The following is a 23,430-nucleotide window of genomic DNA, read 5'->3' as shown; positions in this document are numbered from 1 at the left end:
AATCATTTTATTCACTATTTATTTTGTTGATATTTACTATTAGTAGAACCCGTAAACGTTATACATTTGTCTAATTTAATTAAATTATTATTAATGAACATTAAATAAAAGTTGTATTAATTGGATATATAATGTAATTGATAATTGAATATCAGTTCATTTCTATTCAATTGAATATGAATTATAATTTTCTTCTTTCAAACTGTACTTTAATAGTAACTGAATGTCAATTAATATTTAATATCTTATACACTATAAGTCTGATAAAAAAAAGTCAAGTATTACACAACAATTTGTATTTCATATTAATTACTATCATATACTATGGGATAATGAGATTATAATATTGTATGAATGATAAATTTACATAATATACACTATACTACTACATGAATATATGTATATGAATTGGATTCTTATTTATAAAATTCATATAATTATCTAATTTTAGTTTTTGTAAAACTTTATTTATAATTTATTTATATTTTTAGTTTAATGTAATTAAAATAATTATTTTCAAACAACTCTAAATTTTATGTTTTATGAAATTTATATACATATTGTAATATTTTCTCACTCTATGGGGTAATACCTATGTATTTAAGTGTTTATCCCTGACTTTCTTTGTTATCCGTGTAAAAGGTTCTGCTATTTTTGCGAAGTCTTTTATTGATGGCCTATAAAAGCCTGCAAAGGCTATGAATAATCAAATTTATTTTAAAGTGTTGGGCCTTTGAGATTGTGTAACACATTTATCCTTCTCTGGGTTTGTTTGGATACTAGCCTCTGATATTACATAACCTAAAAAAGTTTTATAGTATACCTCATAGGTTTAAGTGTATGATTCATGTGATCCCTAATAAGGTTTCTAAATATATCAGATTTCCTTAAAATTATATATTAATATATATATATATATCAATTACAAAGTGCCCAATAATAGAATTTAATTACTGTATATTTGCAATTAACTATTAATAAATTAAGCCATCAATTGTTATAAAAAGTTTATTTATTGTAAGTTATTTATTGTATATGTTCCACATTTTGTGTGTATAACGCGAATATATTATACTTTTTAGTTTATAAATATTATATTATATTTAATATTAGTCACTATTAATAAAATTTTATAAAACTTAAAATTCAATAACAATTAGATTTTCACCAAAGCATATGATTTCTACTTTACAGTTAAATAAATAAATAATTTGATTATTTTATAAATATGAAAAACATAATAAACAAATAAAAAGTATAATAATTAATTCATGATTTAAATCCCAATTATATCTGAAATTTCTAATTGATTTACATTTTGTTTCAATTTATTTGTGTTAACTCTTCGTGGCCTTGATTTTGGACTAATTTGTAATATTTCTTCATTTGAATCGTTTTTAATGAATCTGATGCTTGCGTTAAGTCCTCGACCTATCATTTGGTCGTCGGCTATGATTATTATAATGAAATCTTTACCGATTGAATTCATAATAGTATTTCGTGTAATTTGTTGTCCACAATATTGGTTTCCGTCATAAATATTGTCTAAATTTCTGATTTCAATGGTCTCGTGTAGACACAGACCTTCAATTGCCTCATTGTTTTCTCCAAAGTAAGGCTCATTAAAGCTAAAGTCATGGAAAGTCACTTCAACTGTGTGCTCATCGGGCGCTTGGATCCAATAACTACAACTTTCATACGGATGTTTTCTATTGGGATAATTAGGTGTCCAAAATTGACCTAAAATTATATATAACATATTTTTAGATTTTTAGTCAATATTACACACCGATAAAAACCAATGTATATCTATAATAAAATCTATTAACTTTGATAAATTCATTGAAAAATATAGTTAATTTGACAAATTTCCGATTATACTTTACATTATATTACAATACATTACAATAGTATTTATATAGTAAACATACAGTTATAGTTTATTTTCTAATGTTAAAGTATATTTCGGAAATTTGTCAAATTAAGTATATTTTTCAATGAATTCATCAAATTTATAAATTTTATTATACATTTACATTGATTTTTATAGCTGTGTATAATATAAAACATTATTTTTTATGTGATAATTGGTATAAACCTTGTTTAGTGATATGTCCGCCACATTTTGGTTTATATAAATCAATTTTGTTTTCTTCATTTAGTTCACAATTTTTTCCATTTATTCCTAAGTGTTATAAAATAAATACATTAAATATTATAACATAATAAGTTGTTTTATTTTTATAAAACATTTATAAATATGTGATACCTGGAGGACATCTACAAAGACATGTTTTTTTATGAGATTTATACATTAAAAATCCATTGTTTTTGCACTCAGTAACACCAATATTAGGACATTTGTCTATTGATATATAACAAAAAAGCTAATTATTTTTAATTGTTTATATTTTAATTTAAATAATGTATTACCATGACACTTGTAGAGCATATTAGTTAGTTTAATATCTAAATTTAAAATGTTTATTTTAATAATAAATGTATTAATATTTAATATTATATAATTGAAATGTTCAACATTTAAAAAAATTTTAATTAATTAGTTTAAAACCTCTAAAACTAAGTGAATCTTTTTCTTCATCAATCAAGTACTGAACGAATGGATTTTTGGCAACGATTACACTTTTATTTAGCGGTTTTTTGCTAAAAGCCTAAAATTAAGTTATATATTATAGACAATTAAATAAAAAAATGATAAAATTAAATACAAATAAATAATTAATAACTAACCCACGCCGGGTAATGCATTATTGATCGGTAATCATATTCAAAACCTTCATTACGTGTTTCCTATGTATATAAATAAAAAAATATAATAAAATATAATCAATACTACAATATAATTTACAATCTATAATGATAATTTCAACAATAAATTTATTATAACAAAATTTCTAGTCTACTAAAAATTTCGTAAACTTTATAATCCAAAATCTATAGTAAATGTTTTGAGTAATATATTAATTAAAACAATAATTGTTACCTTAATTTCAAACTGTGAAGTCATACCAGTCTTTACGTTATCCCATAAAATCTCAATGAAATCATTTCTATCTTTTCTTGAATGTTCGTGACTATAGCCTATCGTATGTCCGATTTCATGAACAGCTGTTGTATTTCAAGTTATTTATTATAAATGTTAATTTAAATCACTAATGTATTGCTTATATATTGGTCAATACCTGTATAAAACTGCAAAAAAAACAATTGTTTTCAAAAAATTAAATTAAAACAACTATTTGATTAAAAAATACTTTAAAACATCCGTTGCCTAAACTGATGTCTTGAGGTCCAGTTTTATCATATTGTCGGCCAATTGCAGACCAGCATCTAATTAGACAAATAGTCATCAATTATATAATAAATACAATAAATTAAAATCAGATGAAACCAAACCCAGATGTATCAGCTCTGAAGCGAACAAAGTATTCATCTTTTGGTTTCTTTTGTCTGAAGCGAATACAAGTACTTTCTTCCCAATGTTTTATCGCTTCAATTATCAATTTTTTATTTTCACTTTCAATGGCTATAAAAAAATAGTATAACTAATAGATATTTTTTTTTAAAGAAATGTTTATTATTTGATTATAAATTAAAATTTTCAAAACAAACATTTGTGAAACACATAGGGAATGATAGCATCGGGCCATAAGTCTCCGTCTTGTTTGAGACCAACTCTTGTTTTACCATAAGTTACAATATCGCCTTCAGATATAGTCCCACCTAAAGTACAGTACATTTGTTTCATTTTAGTTTAATTTTTAAATAAATTATATTTTTAAATAGTTTAATAAATTAAAATTACCATCAGGTGTTTCAAGAATATTATTTGTTAATAAATTAAGCTATAGATTAAAATAATATAAAATTAATTAGTTATTATAAAATTACCAAAATAATATTACTACAGTATAGTGTAATATGATATACATAATAAAATAGTCAAAAATATTTTAATAAAATAAAAATATATACCAGGGATAATTTTGAATCAGGTATTAATCCAACAGATTTAGTTAAAGGATCAACAGATTTAGTTAATTTAATGACATCCGATAGTAATTGTGATGTAATTTTAGCAATAAATATCAAACTATAGATAATTAATATTTTTAAACACATTTTTAAAAAAAAATTATGATACATTAATAAATACTAAATTATAATAATGTAAATATAATATATAATAATAATTTTAATAAATTTTGAAACAGACTTTTTCAAATTACGTAATTTAATATTTTCTTAATTACATCAATTTTTACATACAAAATAAAAATAAAATTTATTTATTTAAATATTAAATTTTATTATATAGAATATATATTATTTAAATGCAATGACTTTACAATACGTGACAACTTAAGCGGTTATCAGCTTAAAGAAAATAATTTTATTTATTTATCAAATTATTCAAATGATATTTTTGGGAATTTTTTCTATGAGTTGCATATTTACATATTGCAAAATTTATTGTTATTTATATACAAAAGATAACCGAATTTTTTTTTATTTGTTTAGTTAGTTTTTTTGTTACTTATTCAAACATATAAAAATAAATAGTTTTAAAAATTATTATCTTCCTATAAAATATTTTAATCAAACATTCAATTGATAATATTTTGTGTAATCCAACTAAAACTTTGATCACAAATTACTTCATATTGTTTGAGATGTTTATGATTTTAGAAATATGCCTTAAATTATCATCAAATATTTAAGTAAAAATAATGATTATTGTATTTGTGGTTAATTTAGTAAATTAATTGAAAAAACAAAGTGTTATTAAAATTAATATAAATATTATTGAAATATAACAGAATTTGATAGAATCGTAATAATACTGTATTATTGTTATAAAACATTTATTATTACTTTAATGTTGTATTGATCTGACAAAACATAATACACAGTATATGTGTGTAATTGACAACACATTCACTGTATTATTGAAAACACTGTTCACTATTACATTGAATGCAATACAGAGGTAGTGATTGACTGAATGAATGACTACAACGAGTGCCACGTTATCAACGTTACCACCAATTGATGACTACATCACAAACAACTCATACATTTGTCCAAAACTATTGATTGTTTACAGATTGTCATCATTTTAGTGAATATCAATTCAATTCTTGAACTTCAGTGACACTAATTGACAATTGAATTGGCAAACAATTCAATTGATGAGATAGTGGTGACAATTAGTGATCAATGGGCGGCAATCAGAGCATTGAAGTTCCCGGCGGTGGTACTGAAGGATACCATGTTTTAAGGGTTGGCATACATTTAATGATGATATTTGATGGAAATGATATAATTGCTTGATTACCGGTAGGTTCAGGACCACTCTCCCGGACATAAGGCCGGACTCGAGGCTTACTTCGACTTCATTATAGCCATTGGAAACACAAGACTTGTATGACAAGCAATGCATGTATTGTCATATAATTATTTATCTTATTATTTGTTATAATATATCTCAGAATCAGGACAACGATGCTCTTAAAGAGATCCTTAAGGCCAGTATCGATAAACCTCTCAAAATGACTGTTTATAATAGCAAAACACAAACCGTGAGAGAAGTTGAGTTGACTCCCAGTGCCAAATGGGGTGGACAGGGATTACTTGGAGTAAGCATCAGATTTTGTTCATTTGAAGGCGCGAACGAACACGTTTGGCACGTTTTGCACGTCGAGCCTAACTCACCGGCACATATCGCGGGTCTTAAGTCAGACACTGATTATATCATTGGCGCTGATTCTGTGCTACAAGAAGTGAGTCGTTTGCTATTTTATTAATTATTATTTTTAATTATTAAATATAATTATATTTAGAGCGAAGATCTTTTTAATCTTATTGAAGCTCATGAGGGAAAGCCTCTTAAGCTATTTGTTTACAATTTAACCATCGATTCCTGTCGTGACGTCACTATTGTTCCCAATAGGTTTGGTTTCATTATATTTTGTTTGAAAATATTTTTAATTTGAAATATTTATTTGTTAGCAATTGGGGCGGAGAGGGTAGTCTGGGTTGTGGTATTGGCTATGGATATCTTCATAGAATTCCTTATAATCCAGATTTACCAATTAAGACCTTTCAATCGGCAACTCAAGAAGTATCATATGTTTCAATACAAAACTCTGAAACACTGGCGAAACAACATTCAGAGAAAAAACAATACGAACTTCAACCGCAACCGCCACCGACTCCACAATTATCACAACAATATTCACCAGTTGTTTCCACTACACCTGTTGTGGTCTATGATCACAAACACCAACAAGAAGTATATAACGCTAGTATTTCTTCAATCCCATCACATCCAGAATATGTTTCTTCATTAACATCCAGTTTAGCTAATGTTAGTCTAGGACAAGGAGGTGATCAATATATAACACAGAGTCAATTAACAACATCAACAACTACTACATCAAGATCTTCCTATCCATTACCGGCGACATTACCAATGACTCAGAACTACACGCCTCAGAATACCAATTCTTATGTAACCCAAAGTACCGCATATGCGCCACAAAGCACTGGTTCCTATGGATTCAATCAACCGACATATAGTGCAGTTTCAAATAGTGATACCAGTTCTTTACCTTCATATGGCGGTCAATCGTTCACAACACCGATAACATTGCCGGGAATGCCTCCTCTTACAGTTAGTGCAACTTTACCTACAGATAAGTTCACTGTACCTCTTTCTACCACTTATGCGGGTCAACCTTATGGTTACCAATTACCCGGAGACTCCAATCAAACGTATTCACCTTAAATTTTATGTTATATGTACGGTATAATATATAAATATAATTTTATCTCAGATACTGTAAATTAATATTAATATATTAATCCGATATTTCAATTATTTGGTATATTTGTAATAAATATCAATTTTATGAATTAGTAAAATTAAATTAATATAACAAGATTACTATATTTATTGAAATTACGTAATAAAATTATTATAATATTAATTACGGATAATTAAATTAATAAACACTTATCTATACTTATTATTAATAATAATCAATAATTAGATAAATCTTCGATTATCGGGCTTTAATTGAGTAAATTTTTTCAGATCTTTAGATAAAATTTTAGAATATTTGTCTATCGCTTCTTCCATTTGTTTTAAATGAATTTCATATTTTTTAAGACAATCATCAACTGTAATGATTCCCATTTGGTTAAGACATAGATCAGTCAGATGGGCACAGCTATTGAGCTGAAGACCTAAATCGTGAATAAATTGTCGACACGAAAAATATCCATCGCTTATGACTTTGAGTTTAATATTCGGTGGATTGAAGTCTAATAAAGAAATGACAAAACATTGCTTTATTCTAGTCTTTGGTTTCATAATCACTGTATTTATGGTTCTTTCGTTTGTTTCTTTGCCTACTAATAGAGGTTCAGAGTATGGAATCGGTGGTGGATTCAACTGTTTAATTGTTCCCATAAATTGCTTCAACGTTTCCAATAAATTATTTTCATTTATATGATCTGAATAATCATATAATATTTTAATATAAGTTATGGTATAATTCAATAACTTATAGAGAGTCTGTCTATAAAATACAATATACACTGTATTTCATTATTAAGGAGTTATAATATAAAACAAATAGAGACGTCTAAATACAAGGGGTGGGAAATCATCAATATATATAAAAGAGGGGCAAATTATTATTCAAAATAAAAAAATATTTTTAATATGGTATAAAACTCGCATTATTCCCCATGACTTACATATTTTGATATGGGAAAAAATACAAAATTTAACGGTAATGTTTTTTGTAAACTCAAAGTAGAGTAGAGGTAAAGTAGTTATAATATTATTATATTTAACTTATGATATATTAGTGATTATAACCTAACAATTACATTAAACATGACATTTACCGAAAGCTAATTTTTGGACAATCGTTGAATCCGGACAGTAATATTGTGTTTCGGTTCCCAATTTGGCGCTTACTATCCATTCCTTAAGTGGACAAACATTATATATAATATTAATTATGGATATATAATACTATTTAACACTTTTGTTAAAATAATTTTAATTAATTAGTAACCAATTGTCTCATTTAATAGCATTTTTAATTAATTCAAATATCATATAAATACTGTTAATAAAGTTTTTGTTGCGATTTCAAGATTTAAAAAAGCATTTATTGTAATTCATATGTAATTCTATACAATAAATGGTTAATATATGCTTATATGGGATAATAAGTTGGTTTTTAGTGATTAATTCAAATTATTTTAACATATAATACAATATCTTACGTGTGGCCAGTATTTAGTTAGTTGAGTGAGTCGTGTTGACCAATAGCCGAGACCAACACACATAACACCGCTAGTAAACGGCTCCATATATCGGGGGTTTAGGTCTAGTATAACGCCCGGTGCTGACCATGACTTGCGATCAGACAACAGCTGACTTTCTAATGTATTGTTATTAGTTGTGGTCAAAGTAATGGCATTACATTATAATACTGTATTACAAACCGTGATAATGTGTTAGTCTGATCCATGTCTTGTAGTCATCGATAGTAAATCCTTTTTGTTTATAAACACCAAAAATACCGTTTAATAAAAGTTTTTCTTTTAATACTTTTGAAGCCATCCTTTCGTTTCAATTAATTATAAATTTATGTAAAAATTTTAATTTCAAATAAACATTTCATTCAAACACAACGTCAATGAATAAGTTAAATAATTTCTATAAATTGTTGTAAATTACAACTTGTAATCATAATTTGCATTTATTATCAAATTTAAAACATTTATTATATATGTTTCAAATGACAAATTTTATTAAAATAATTACACTAATGATATTTAATGTTATTTTCAACAAATACTTATAATGTATTTTTTTTATGAAAATCAATTGTCTGGCATTTCTCCTCCGGGAACCATCTGATCCATTGTCATAAAATAATTAAATGTAAATATTATAAACACATCACATAAATAATATTTGTATTTTACATGTCATAATTAAATATTAAATAAATTTATTAAAAAATATTCAATTTTTTTAGTACCTATTAACTATACTATTGATTTTGTATTATAGATAAAAATATCAATTAGAGAGATAATTGAATACAATTTCATAAATTGACTTAATATTAGTTATGTATACAAATAATAAACAATTTTGTCAATTAAAATAGTGTTAGATATATATATATACAAACCATTGTAATGTTATTTCCATTCAATAAGATTTGATCCAATTTAGTGACACGACGTCCTTCTGGTGTACTCTCACTTAAAGTTCAAATAATATTATAAACAAATTAATAATTAAAAACTTTCAATAAATATCAATACATACTATTCAATGACATCTTCTAAGACCATATCTAATGATAGAAATATAAGAAAAATAATTAAATTCAGACAATGGATGTTATAATGAATATGATTGATGACAACTGTGACACTCACTGACAAAGTCATCAAATCCAAGAAGTGTTCCCACAATCTCTTTGTCGTTCTTCATAATGATATGAATGCGAGAACCGATACACTTGTCGATCAGCTCTTGACATAACAATATAAACCATCAGTTATTTAACTATCAGTTTAGAGTAAATATCATTAAAATCAATGCATACCTAAAGGCAGAAGAGCTGATGGATTGGTGACAGTTGTGGTCGACATTATTACTTGACTTTTAGATAATTAGTAAATATTAATAAACTTAATGACAATTAAAACGCTTAACAGTCAACACATTAACTATTAATGCTTTCAATCAAATCTCAATTGTATTCAAAGCACCGAAAAGTATTGATATTCACATCATTTGTAACATTGTTTGCGTTTCCATAGAAACATAAGACAACTATATTTGGCTTAAAAGAGGTTTTCATAGAAAGTGAATATTAACTGAAAATTACAAATAAATATAACATTGAATTGAAAACAAATGTTTTGATTCAAGTGTTAATCAAATGCTTTAAAAGTGACACCAAATGACTGATTGCTTTGTTGTCTTCATGTCTTGACTTAAGGATCACTCAAACTAATTGATACGATATGAGCACAACTGAGTCGACCACCGATTATTCAAGTGGTGAAAGTGACCACAATTTGGTCAAATACCGATCAGGTCTTGTTTAAGACATTACATTAATTGCACTCATATTTGGTTTGCATTTATCTTATGTTTTCTCAAATTGTCACCAATTTTGTGACCAATTACTTGATTTAAGGTTTTATTTATTTATTTTTTGTTAATTTTTTGCATCAATTGATTTTTTAAAAATTTATTTATGATTATTAAATTGTTTAATTGATTATTATTGAGTTATGATTTAATAAATCAATTTTACTATTAATGACAACATTTTTAAATTGATATAAATATATATTATTTAATTAGATGTCATAAAAATGGGTCCAAAAGCCAAAGATATTCTTCCACTTATTGAGCAAAGGATTGCCATCCTATCAGGTTTGCCATCACTTAAGATAACTAATGACAAAAGTATTATTTTAGAAAAATATTTGACAGGAATTATCTCTTGAAAGATAACAATAGATCCGTTGTTTAATATGACTTCTTCGGGAATGTATTTTTTAGTTTAATCATTGCTAACACATGTGTGTATATCTTATGTCACTAATACTAGTTTAGTCACAACTGATAGCAAATAAATGATATTTAAAAGACAATTATTAATTGTGTATTTACCAATAATTTGGTAATACTGTAATCATTATTACAATAGTGTTTAACGTTAAGGAAAATATATATTTTCCTAATTTTGTTGAATATATAGTTTATTTGGGAATTTCCTGTCAAATATTTTCTATGTGTGTCATACATATTAGCTTCAATATTAGCACTGAATTAATATACTGTATTACTGAATATTGATGTTAATTAAAAAATATACTTACCATAAGCTTAATAAATTTTTTAATTATTAAATTACTATATATAATGTTGAAAAATAATGCATTATAATATTTTATTCTAATTAAAACCTTGATTTTATATATATTAATGATTTAATTTAAAAATTATTACAATAAGGAGGTCGTGACCAAAGAGGTGGTCCAATATTATTATTTCCTTCTAAAACACGGCCTGAAAAGTTGACGGCAGAAGAGTTGAGACCATTGCTCGTATACTTAGCGAGTATACCGAGGTATCAGATATTTATTTATATATATAATACAATTTGTTTGCTTATATCGGTTACTAATAATTTATATTTTATCCATCCAGTGATGAATCCTTAAATAAAGAGTTTTCTATTATAATTGATATGAGAGGTAGCACTTGGACTGCTATTAAGCCATTGTTGAAAGGTCTGGACGAGTATTTCACACCAAAAATTCATTTAACTCTTATTATAAAACCGGATAACTTTTGGCAAAAACAGCGAACAAGTATAGGATCATCGAAATATAAATTTGAAGTATTTATTTTAAGTTTACAATTTGATTACAAGTTTAATAAATTGTATTATATTGTTATATTTAAGACGATAATGATTTCAGTGGAGTCGATCTCAAAATTTGTTGATTGGAGTCAACTTACAAATGATATTGAAGGCGGAACCTATGTCTATGACCACAAACAATGGATTGATTTAAGATTATGTTTAGAATCATTCACAGAGAAGGCCACGAATTCACTTAAAGCTATGAATACTCTTAAAGAGAATCTAATGAAACAAGAGTTTGCTAGCGATGCCAACACCGCTAAGAAAATGATTGAAGAACACAATAACACTAAACAACAAATCAATGAAAGTCCTGTTGAAGAGTTAGACGCAGACGGACAACACCTATTGCGAAGACTAAGTTATTCTCCTAATGCTTCTATAAGTGGAGATTCTGGTTACAGTAGTCAACCATCAATAGCCAATAATCCTGATATTCAAGCAGCTGTTCCTAAAGTGATGAGAATTATAGAAGATTTGCATATTAATAAACAACAATTGTTACAATTATGGCACTTAAAGCGTGTTAAATATGATCAATGTTTACAATTAAGGCTTTATGAAAGTGACGCCCACAAGATGTTTGAATGGATTCGCCAAAATCGTGATATTTTTATGTCTAATGCTATAGTTATTGGACGAAATGGTGAAGAATGTAAACAATTACAAGACGAACACAACAGGTTTAGTGTGACTTCAATGAACGTATACGTAAACATCAATAAACTACAACAAGTGGCCACTCGTATGGTCGAAGCCGGACACTACTCATCACAACTTATTCAACAAATTTCTGGTCGTTTGGATAGAATTTGGAAAGAATTTGCCTCTAATTTAGATGAAAGGACAGCCGTTCTTGCGCTTGCCTTTAACTTTTACCACTGTTCTCAACATTATTTGAATTTAGTGCCGACTTGGAAGAAGGCTTGTGATACCAGTGCTCCAGTCATTCCCAATGATGTCATTGAATTGGAGGCATTAGTCCATTCACATCAATCACTATATGATGAAGTATGTCAAGTCTATAATGATTGTCATACAAATAGCAAAAAGCTTTTATACCAATTGGATCTATTGGTTCAAATGTATCACTCGTATAAGTTAGACACTTCTCATTCAGAACACTATAGAAGAGCTGATCCGGTAAAAGATTATCAGGAAGGAGCCAAACATATAGTAGCAGTTATTCATGAGATATTAGCTCATCATAGAGCCATTGAGTCGATGTGGCAAATCAAGAAAATAAAATTACATCAACGGTTAGCTTTAGCCCTGTTTCAAGACGATGTACGACAAGTACTTGAATGGATTAATACTCACGGAGAAGGCTTTCTCATGAAAAATCCAGGCGTTGGACGAAATCTTACAAAAGCCAGAGCGTTGCAGAAAAGTCATAACCACTTTGAAAGTGTGGCGCAAAATACATATACAAACGCTGAAAAATTGTTGGCCGCAGCCGAAGAATTAGCCCGAACTGGAGAGTGCAATGCCGATGAAATATGTGGTGTCGCACAACAATTAGAAACACATATTTCTAATTTTGCCGCAAGAGTTGAAGTCAGGCGTAGCCTCTTGAATATCGGTGTCTTATTTTTCACACACGAGAAGGAATTGTTTTCCTGGTTTAATGAATTAAGACAACAGTTTAAAGCGGATACCATTGAAGCGCCAGAATCTTATGAATTAACTGAAAGCTCTATAAATCAATTAATACATCAAAGAGACTCTATGATAGAAGCGGCCAATACTACTGTCAAAGAAGGACAGACATGTATAGAACAGTTGAGAAAAGAGGAGACAAACCGGTCTATAGATACTTGTGATTGTAAGCATGCCTTAAATTCATCGGTCACTGCCATTGAGTCGTCATTAGAGAAGATTAAGTCAATTATACCAGAAATAGAAGAGTTGTGGAACAGTCGGAAGTGTAAACTTGATTTCTGCCTTAAATTAAGAGCTTTTGAAAGGGAAGCCCTCACTGTCTCGACACAAACTGACGCCTTTGCTGAAGAAATACAACGATTGCAGAAAAAACAAATGAATTGTAATGATGTGAATGCCGTCGAAAAAATACTTCAATTGCATAACGAAAAGCTTCAGAGATTACAACAATTGATATTTCAAGTGTTGCAAAATGGACAACAACTTTGTCAGGTTTGCACTGATTTTAGTTTTATTTTCCATTCAATACATTCAAATCGTAATATTGTATATAATTTAAAAATGACAAATTCATTAAATTAATTTACAAAGCATATTAGCAATGCATAAAACAAAGTCAGTGACAGCAAATTCAATATATTTGATAAAATATTATTTTTATTCAAATGTATGATTCGTACATTTGTAGTACAATATGTAGAGGTTTTTAATTTAGTTTTTAATGTATCGCTAAATCAGATTATTATTAATAATAAAAATGTCGATTCCTTTAGTTCCCAATAATAAAACAAAACAATTCTTTATATTCTAAAAAAATATTAATTAATAAAAATAAAACTACGGAAACATCTAAAACTCATTTTTTATTATATACAGTATTAACTTATATACAGTAACTTGAAAAATAATATTTTTAATAAACAGTTTTAAAGGTATTTTTAAGTTACTATAGAATTTAATGTTAAAATTCAAGTAAAAACTTTTGAGGCTATCCTAACAACTGATTAATGACAATAGAATGAATTATATTAACACATTTTATCTTTTTAAATATAAAATTTTAATAATTATTATATTGCAAAGTTATAAAAATTAAAAGTAAAACTTTTATTATGATATTAATATTAGTTATAGGCAGTATAGTCATATTTGCATCAATGAAAGGTTAAAATTAATATAATAATATATAATTTTATTTAACTATTATTTATTGAACTATTTACACAAAAAATACTAGTATAAAGTCTAAACATTTATAAGCTATAAATTATTCATTTAATTTATAATGTCATAAAATTAACATTAAAAATAACAATAAAATTTTCTGATAAAAGTACTGAATATGTTTTTAGTTTATATATTAATAACTAGATTTACATATTATATACGATATATTATCCTTTTATTTAATAAATTGTTTGTTCAGTTGTATAACTAATGTGATATTTTATATTTCAACGAATATTACAAGACTTTTAAAAAATAATTTTTATCATATTAATATTATATTTAATTTATTTAGATATTATATAATATAAATAGAGAATTGACAATTAAAAGTAATTTTTAATATTTTTTTACATTTATAACAGCAATTGATTTCACATACTGTATATTTAAATTTAATGAATAGACAATATCTATATAACTTATGCAAATTATTTTAATTGTGTTTATTATGTTTAAATTATATCAATAGAATATATCTTAAAAATTGAATCAATATTTTGTAAATATTAACAGATATTGGTATATAAATTTAAATTTACTCAAAGTATGATATATTGGCAGTTATATCATATTTATAAGCATTTTTAATACACTAATAAAATAATGAATAATAACCACTAATAATAAATAAAATCTTATTAAAATACAAATTAAAACAAATAACATATACAAATGTAGTAAAATAAAATAAAACAGTTTATTGAAATAAGTATCTAAAATATTAAATTTGATTATAAAATTAATTAAAAAAAACAGTTATATGAGTCGTGTGGTTTCCTTTTGATGGCCGATTCCGAGCAAACGGCCAACGCTAGGGTCCAAATGATTTTGGAGTTTCTTCACGAAAGAGTCATGGATTTGGAGGACTTGTCTGAGATTAGACGTATGCGTTTGGAACAGATGATCCAATTGTGTCACTTCCATAGTGATGCCAATCAAGTGCTTCAATGGATGCGAAACGGAGAATCAATGCTTATGGCATCCTTTCAAATACCCAATTGTTTGGCTCAGGCAGACAGTCTACAGACACAACACGAACAGTTCCAGTTGGCTATTGAGGTGAACAATATTTATCACATTTATTACACAATTTAACAAATAACTAGTTTTATGATATTAACAATTATTTATAAATTTAGATAACACTTAATAATATTAACAAGTATTTTGAAATATTCATTTTTTTATTTTTATATAAATTTCCAACATTTCCTATACATTAATAGCATGTTTTTAAAAAATATTTAATTAATAAGTATTAAATTATACTGTTATTGAATAATTTGAATACAATCGATCCGAATCCCTATTCAATATTTTCAATTTTTATTTAGTTTTTATAAACTATTTTATATAATTAAAAAAAATTATTAGCAACTTTTAAATAGTTACATTACAGTTACAGTTAATTTACATATAGTTAATAATAATTAACATTTAATAATCTAATTATTTATTTATATATATATATATATATTCTTTTATGCTATCTCATAATGGTATTGGACTTCAAATTATAGATATTACCTTTCAATGTAAATCTTTTTAATATTTTAATAAATTTAGTGAAATTTGAATGAATAAACTATTCTAATTTATAAAACATTTAGAAGATTTTATTTTTTATTGAAAATTTAATTGTCTAAACAAATAATTTTTGAATGAAACACTTATGATTGTTACATAAAGTTGGTTAGTAATCTAAAGATATGAAAATTGTTGAAATATTAATTGATAATAATTTATATGTTAAAAAGTTTGTTTTTTTAGATATCTTACCGCAATAATTTACCTTTTTATTAATATTTTATCGGATTTTAAATAATTTTAATAGATTTTAATTATTTTTTAATTATTAATCACGAGATGTTTCAATAAATATGTTTCACTTAAAAGTAATTTGAAAAATATGTGATATTTTTTTAGGTGACAATGAAATTCATTTTTTAAAATTTTGATACATTATTATTTATAAATTTGTTATTTTGAATTTATTGTTATAATTTACATATTTATTGAAATATATTTATATTACATAAACAGAAAACACATTCAAGTGCTTTACAATTGCAGCAAAAGGCCGAATCCTTAATTCAAGGAAATCATTTTAATCCAGATATGATCCGCAATATAGCTACTGAAGTGGCCACTCGATGGCAACAATTAATGAGTCACGCGGAAGACAGACATAAATTAGTGATGGCATCACTTAATTTCTTTAAGACAGCAGATCAGGTCTATTCAGTATTGGATAGTCTTCATCGAGAATATCAACGAATTGAAGATTATTGCGGTGCTAATCAATTAAACGCTGATAATGTGAATATTCATCCAATTGCATGTAAAGATGATGTTGAGGCCATACTAGTACAGTGTATAAGTAAGCACCAGGAGCAAAAAGAGGCGTTCCTCAAAGCCTGTACACTTGCCCGACGTAATGCCGAAACTTTTTTGAAATATGCGGCGCGTTGTATACAATATTACTCGACCTCTACAGGCAATAGTGTCTATAGAACTGCTGAAAATGATGTCAAACACATTATGGAAAAACTATTAAAACAAGAGAATGAAGTTTTAGACTTTTGGACACAAAAGAAGAGACGTCTCGATCATTGCCAACAATACATTCTTGTGGAACACACGGCCAAACAGGCGCTCAAATGGATCAATGAAACGGGAATTAAATACATATCATCCAAACGACAACTAATTGCAGATTCTGGTGACAAAAATATTGAAGAATTAGAAGCACTTCTTAAAGATTGTAATGATTTCAAAGCTAACTCTAAAGAATCAAAAGAAAAAGTTAGACTTTTAATTCACTTATCCGACAATTTGGTACAAAAAGGCAATACTCATCCAATAGCTATAAAAAAATGGGTCACTTTTGTTGATCAACTTTATAATGAATTTACAAAACAATTAGATGATTATAAGCACGAATTGGAAAATAAATTAGGAATTAGAGCTAATTCAAGTAACAGTGATACTCTAAGTGAATCTAAATTATCAATTGAATCTCCAATAGCATCGCCTACCACTTCATCTACAGCTTCATTCACTTCATTATCTTCGCCGACAACTAAGTTCAATACAGCATTGGTTTCGAATACAAACAGTGGTCGAGAAGGGCTTATCTCTGAACACGAGAAAAGAAAGTCACTCCGAAAGAAGGAGTTTATTATGGCTGAGCTATTGTGTACTGAAAGAACTTATGTTAAAGATCTTGAGATTTGTATTAATAGCTATTTGATTGAATTTCGTCAAAATTCTGATCAGTTATCCATTAGTATTGCTGGAAAAGAAAAACTAATTTTTGGAAATATTGAAGAAATCTATGATTTTCATAATAAGTAAGATATTAGCTTTTAAATGTTATAATTATTATATAACTTACATTTATATTATATTTAGTATTATATTAATATTTGTATTATATATATATTTTTTATAAAATAGTATATTTCTTAAAGAATTGGAAAAGTATGAGTCTATGCCTGAAGATATCGGTCACTGTTTTGTGACGTGGGCTTCAAGTTTTGACATATATGTTGAATACTGCAAGAATATGCCTCAATCTAATTCTATATTAGATCAATATAACGGACCATTTTTTTATGATGTCCAACAAAAACATGATTGGGTTTTCCATCCAATTAATGCTTATCTTATAAAACCTGTTCAAAGGATATCTAAATATCATTTACTTCTTAAAGATTTGCTTTCTTGTTGTGATGAAGGACTTGAAGGAGAGATAAAAGATGGTTTAGAAGTCATGGAATACGTTCCTAAAAAAGCCAACGATGCTCTTCACTTAAGTATGTTAGAGGGCTGTGATATATCTGTTGACCAATTGGGTGATGTTATACTTCAAGAATCTTTTCATATGTTTGACTCTAAATCATTGATTCGAAAGAGTAGAGAGCGAAGGGTTTTTCTATTTGAAACTTATTTGGTTTTTGGCAAAGAAGTCAAAGATTCAAATGGAAAAGTAAAATATATATTTAAACATAAATTAATGACTTCGGAGATCGGAGTGACCGAACACATTGAAGGAGATGAGCTTAAGTTTGCTATTTGGACGGGTAGGTTAGTACAGTTAGCTGATAATAAAATTATATTTAAAGCCAAAGATCAAGAAGTGAAACAAAATTGGGTTAAAAGACTTCGTCAGTTAATTCAAGAGACATTCTTTAGTTCAGCGCTTTCGACATTGAATTTGTCAACAATTTCTCAAAACAAACTCAACTCAAAACAACTACAATCCGATAGCAACAGATCGTCGCGGTATGTATTGTCTGATTGTTATCAAAATGTTATCAAATTGACAAAACACTTGTTACTAATGTTTCTATCATTCAATTATTATTATATATTTTTTTAAATATGAATTATTAGAAATATTTTTAATCAAACTATTTGTTAAATGTTTTCTTCCATTGGATGATGTGTTGCTCTCATTAAAACTCAAGGGCTCATTGCAAGCGTATAATAATATATATACAACAGTATATTATAAATTCTTGTATAATAATAATAATAATAATTTGATAGTTACTATACAGTATATCCTGTTCATTATACATTATACTACAGTATAGTATGTCATAATAATAAAGTGATGTAAATAATCAACATAACTACCGCTACATTATAAAATATAGTATACGGTATAATAATACTCTAACATTTAAAGTGAGAGAATAATGATATAAACACAGAAAACATAAAATACTACAAAATCGGCTAAATTTAATAAACGATTTTCTTTTTATATTAATTAATCAGTTCAATCAATTTGTTAATTTATTTAATAGAAAGTCATTCAAATTGTTAAAATTATGGTTTATTATACTTATCAATGATAATATTTGTATATATAAATTATTTAATATTAAGTTTAACTCCTACTATAAATATATTGAATTAGTAGTTATATAGCATTATAACACAACTGTAAGTTATATTCCACTATATATAACACTGTAATACATTTTATACTGTAGTGTATAGATGTGCGAGAATTATATAAAAATATATTACGATTAGTGAAACCACTGATGAAGTAGTGAGTCGTCTACTATCCTATAGAGTAGTGAAGCATTATATACAGTATATAGTATATACTGATATAAGTTATATATGTTGAATATGTATGTGTGATATAGTCTGTTGAGTGCAGGCCTACAGAATCTGTAGAAACAGTAGACTGTAGAGGCTGTAGGTGTTAGAAGAATATGTCTGCGGGTCAGCCATTTTCACACGGAATAAGCGCTCGACAAACAACCGGTATGTGGACCACACACTTGTTCCGAGCTATTGAATGTCGTTATTAACATGACTAACATATATAAGCCAACTAATTGTTATTGACTTTAAAGCTATGTGCTTAAGAGATGCTCACGTAACTGATTGCTCATTATTGTTGTGAGCTGATCCATGTTTTGCTGTCCAGGCGCTCATATGTGCCAATCACGGCATAGTCATAACGTCAATGAGACACTTGATATTGATATATCTCAATTCAGAGGTATTAGTAATTTAAATTATATATATAGTATTATAAATAAATATGAGATAATTGCCTGAAATATTATTTTACATAACATTTATATTTTTGTCAATTTATATATATATATATATATATATATATATATATATATTTATTTATATACTTAAATGACATTTAGCTTTATTTGTCAAACTACTGTCTTTTCCCATTTTTGCCAACAAAATCATTATTTTTATTATACTAATTATAAAGTATATTATAATATATTGATTATATATTATTAATAAATAATATTTTTATATAATAAAATAAATAGATTGAAATGACAACAATAATAAATAATATGATAATTAATAATAGATTTAATATAAACAAAATATAATTATAAAATATTTAGACGCTTGCAATGAGTCGAGTCCTTCATTTAGTAGTGAGAGCAGCACTTCCACCAAACGGAAGGCAACATTTAAGAAATGGCTTTCAAATCCCGTTAGGAAACTAAGTGCAGGAAAATTGGACAAAACGTCAAACACTGGTAACGAGTCTCCCAAATCTGGTCATAAAAAGACAATTCAATCGATGACTTCATGGAAGGTATGTATCTATATATATATATGACTACAATTTATATTATATTAATTATTTTATTATTTATTATAATAGATTAACAACAGTAAAGACGATTCAACAACTAAAGTGTTGTCCAAAACAGATGATCACATGTCCACCAATAAGTCTGATTTAAGTTCACTTCCGACATCTCCATCATCATTGGTCGCACAAACTTCTAAATCACTTGATCTCAATGGATGTGTGATTAATGTTTCTGAAGAAGATGGAGATGTGACAGATGTTGAATTGCCTCCACCTATGAAAATACAAGAACACAGTTATCCAGCCGTCTCTTCGTTGACAACCAATACAGCAGCTAATGTTGACATTACTTCTAATGTATGAAATTGATTGTATTGTTAACATCTTAATTGAAAACTATTTGATTATTTAATTATTAGATCGAAAGCATGATATCATCTGTTGAATTGGGCACATCTGATCTCGAACTCATAGTTAAAGTGCAAACGGTTGCTAACAATTAAATGCATTTATTTTATAATTATTTATTTTTTTAAACTTAAAATTCATAGGAAATGGACGAACAAATGTCTAAAGATGACACAAATAATGATTTAAGTGAATGTAAAGATCAAAATGATTTTATTAATAACGAACTGATTAATGATAACGAAACCGATAACTCAATGAGTGGAGAATCAGAACAGGAAAAGGCATTATTGAAAAGGAAATATATTTTACAAGAATTAGTCGAAACTGAAAGAGATTATGTCTACAACTTAGGTCTTATTGTTGATGGATATCTTGAATTAATGAGAAATGAAAGTGATATACAAGTTCCCGAAGATTTAAAGAATGGAAAGGATAAAATAGTTTTTGGTAACATTGAAGCTATATATGACTGGCACAGGGATTCGTTTTTAGCTGAAATTGAAAAGTGTTTAGAAGAACCCGAAAGATTAGGCCTTCTTTTTAGGCGATGTGAGCGTAGGCTTAATATGTATGTCGTTTATTGTCAAAACAAACCTAAATCAGAACATATAGTATCAGAATATGTGGACACGTTTTTTGAGGTTATTATTCATTTCTAAATTAAGATTATTATTAAAAAATATTTCTTATAATTTATATAACAATAATTATCTTTAAATTGAAGGAAATCCGTCAAAAATTTGGACATAAGCTTCAATTGCCTGATTTACTTATAAAACCAGTTCAAAGGATAATGAAATATCAATTATTATTAAAAGATATGTTAAAATGTGCTGAAAGAGCAGGTCTTAGCAAAGAGGCTGAAGACTTGAAAAAAGCAGTTCATATCATGCATGTCGTACCCAAAGCAGCCAATGATATGATGTGTGTCGGACGTCTTCAACATTTTGATGGCAAGATTACAGCTCAGGGAAAACTATTACATCAGGGATTGCTTCTCGTGGCTGAATTAGGCAACATTGGAAGCTCTAATATAAGTGCAGCCATTGGCTCAACCAAATTAAAAGAGAGACAAGTCTTCCTTTTTGAACAAATTATTATATTTAGTGAAACTGTTGGACAAAAGGGACAGTTCTCTAATCCAGTGTATATATATAAAGCACATCTAATGGTTAATAAGATGTGTCTCATTGATAAAGTTGATGATTCAGACCCAACAAAGTTTCTTCTAAAGTCTAAGGATCCAAATATGTCTGAAATTGCGTTTCTATGTCAGGGCTCTAACAAAGAAGTTACTGCTTTATGGGTGACTAATATTAGAGCCATTTTGGATACTCAACTCGACTTTCTTAGAGCTCTTCAATCGCCAATTGCTTATCAAAAAGAATTAACAAAAGAAGTGTATGTTTTAAAAATGTGTTAATATTAATGGTAATTATTTAATAACATTTAATTTTTGCAAAATAGATCGGCACCAGAATTAGGTTCTTTATGGAATCCATCATTACGTAAGACACTGTCCCATCCGGCAGCTGTTCACAGGGAGAAGAATCTCAAATTAACGACAAAAGAGCAACAATTGGGATCAACTGCTACATCTAAATCAATGCGTCAGTCAAATAAAACCAAATCAAAACATAAAGCATTTTTAGCGGTTAATAATGAATGGGAAAGTGGTCTCAACGAGAATAGCAGTGAAAGTGATTCAGTAAAGACTTGTAGTCCATCTCCCGATTCATCTAATCGTAAATATTCGTGTCCTTCATCTGATAAGCCGCCACAACATAAACAACAGGCGAGTCCATCAAAATCTAAGCGAACTTTTTTAGAAGGATTTAAAAATCCTTTGCGACAGAAAAAGAATGAGACGTCTGTCGTAACTAATAGTGAGTCAATCGTTACTACAATAACTACCGTCACGTCTACCGTCTCTTCTAATCTACTCTCTAGTCATAGTCTCGACTCATCAACCGGTGTTCAAACCAAAAACAAATTAGAAGCGAAAGCCAAAGATAGTTCTGTATTTAGGAGATGGTCTGAATCGGCCACTCCTATCATCGCTTCAAATAATACTAGTAATGTGCACTCAAACAGTAAAAATGATAATAATATTACCGATAGTAATACTAGTAGTAATAGTAGTAATGCTAATACTACTACTAATAATAAAAATGATGAAAAACAAGATATCATTAAAGACTAAAACGTCAAGACTTTAGATATTGGCTTTGATTTATAAATTGATTTTTTCAATTATTATAATAATTATTAAGAACTCTTTATTGTAAATGTTCTCCAAAATCATAATAATTTTTTAATAACTCATAAATATATTTCATTTATCAAATGACTTATTAATTCAAATTTGAATGTTTTAGATGACTGGTCATTGATTTTGCTATCAAATTGTCTCATGAATTAATAAATTCTGTGATCTAATGATTAATCTAATGTCAAATATATAGATCTTAAATCACTATAACGTCATGTATTCATTTTGTGCTATTT

General features: G+C 27.2%; 5 protein-coding genes and 1 long non-coding RNA gene across 7 annotated transcripts; 2 read left to right on the top strand and 4 right to left on the bottom strand.

Moving 5' to 3' along the window:
• Positions 1-1,276: 1,276 nt before the first annotated feature.
• On the bottom strand, positions 1,277-3,116 carry LOC128965915 (blastula protease 10-like). The gene is made up of 7 exons (XM_054312692.1): positions 3,005-3,116; positions 2,752-2,811; positions 2,573-2,672; positions 2,434-2,469; positions 2,270-2,365; positions 2,099-2,185; positions 1,277-1,740 (listed from the first exon to the last, which is right to left on the bottom strand). The coding sequence occupies exons 1-7, from the start codon at positions 3,026-3,028 to the stop codon at positions 1,277-1,279; spliced, it is 867 nt and encodes a 288-aa protein (XP_054168667.1). The 5' UTR covers positions 3,029-3,116.
• A 169-nt stretch (positions 3,117-3,285) lies between these two features.
• On the bottom strand, positions 3,286-4,139 carry LOC128965789 (uncharacterized). The gene is made up of 5 exons (XR_008484692.1): positions 3,997-4,139; positions 3,827-3,866; positions 3,634-3,744; positions 3,418-3,547; positions 3,286-3,351 (listed from the first exon to the last, which is right to left on the bottom strand). It is a non-coding gene; the product is annotated as an uncharacterized LOC128965789 (long non-coding RNA).
• A 797-nt stretch (positions 4,140-4,936) lies between these two features.
• LOC128965687 (Golgi reassembly-stacking protein 2-like) lies at positions 4,937-6,861 on the top strand. Its single transcript, XM_054312431.1, has 5 exons — positions 4,937-5,304; positions 5,366-5,446; positions 5,514-5,804; positions 5,865-5,974; positions 6,034-6,861. Exons 1-5 carry the CDS (start codon positions 5,242-5,244, stop codon positions 6,809-6,811), a joined length of 1,323 nt encoding a protein of 440 aa, XP_054168406.1. The 5' UTR covers positions 4,937-5,241; the 3' UTR covers positions 6,812-6,861.
• A 193-nt stretch (positions 6,862-7,054) lies between these two features.
• On the bottom strand, positions 7,055-8,691 carry LOC128965772 (tRNA pseudouridine synthase B-like). 2 transcript variants are annotated; one of them, XM_054312539.1, is made up of 4 exons: positions 8,551-8,691; positions 8,329-8,486; positions 7,942-8,023; positions 7,055-7,542 (listed from the first exon to the last, which is right to left on the bottom strand). In XM_054312539.1, exons 1-4 carry the CDS (start codon positions 8,666-8,668, stop codon positions 7,073-7,075), a joined length of 828 nt encoding a protein of 275 aa, XP_054168514.1. In that variant the 5' UTR covers positions 8,669-8,691; the 3' UTR covers positions 7,055-7,072. The 2 variants fall into 2 exon arrangements, with proteins under 2 accessions (XP_054168514.1, XP_054168515.1); XM_054312540.1 differs by having other exon boundaries at positions 8,329-8,482; positions 8,551-8,630.
• Positions 8,692-8,845: 154 nt separating this feature from the next.
• Positions 8,846-9,877, bottom strand: LOC128965689 (U6 snRNA-associated Sm-like protein LSm5). The gene is made up of 5 exons (XM_054312436.1): positions 9,672-9,877; positions 9,502-9,597; positions 9,389-9,416; positions 9,249-9,321; positions 8,846-8,964 (listed from the first exon to the last, which is right to left on the bottom strand). The coding sequence occupies exons 1-5, from the start codon at positions 9,715-9,717 to the stop codon at positions 8,932-8,934; spliced, it is 276 nt and encodes a 91-aa protein (XP_054168411.1). The 5' UTR covers positions 9,718-9,877; the 3' UTR covers positions 8,846-8,931.
• Positions 9,878-9,949: 72 nt separating this feature from the next.
• Positions 9,950-22,968, top strand: LOC128965966 (triple functional domain protein-like). The gene is made up of 16 exons (XM_054312758.1): positions 9,950-10,168; positions 10,442-10,513; positions 11,099-11,213; positions 11,294-11,486; positions 11,553-13,667; positions 15,162-15,464; positions 15,926-15,940; positions 16,449-17,758; positions 17,865-18,692; positions 20,412-20,511; positions 20,581-20,868; positions 20,931-20,999; positions 21,063-21,563; positions 21,647-22,323; positions 22,390-22,808; positions 22,873-22,968. Exons 1-16 carry the CDS (start codon positions 10,096-10,098, stop codon positions 22,917-22,919), a joined length of 7,125 nt encoding a protein of 2,374 aa, XP_054168733.1. The 5' UTR covers positions 9,950-10,095; the 3' UTR covers positions 22,920-22,968.
• Positions 22,969-23,430: the final 462 nt, after the last annotated feature.

The sequence above is a fragment of the Oppia nitens genome, unplaced genomic scaffold (assembly GCF_028296485.1).
Source record: "Oppia nitens isolate AA-2021 unplaced genomic scaffold, nextdenovo-longstitch-racon4-pilon3 scaffold18_pilon_pilon_pilon, whole genome shotgun sequence".
In the NCBI taxonomy this organism is placed as follows: Eukaryota; Metazoa; Arthropoda; class Arachnida; order Sarcoptiformes; family Oppiidae; genus Oppia; species Oppia nitens.
Note: the sequence above shows the minus strand (reverse complement) of the source record. Positions and strands in the feature narration are given on the sequence as shown.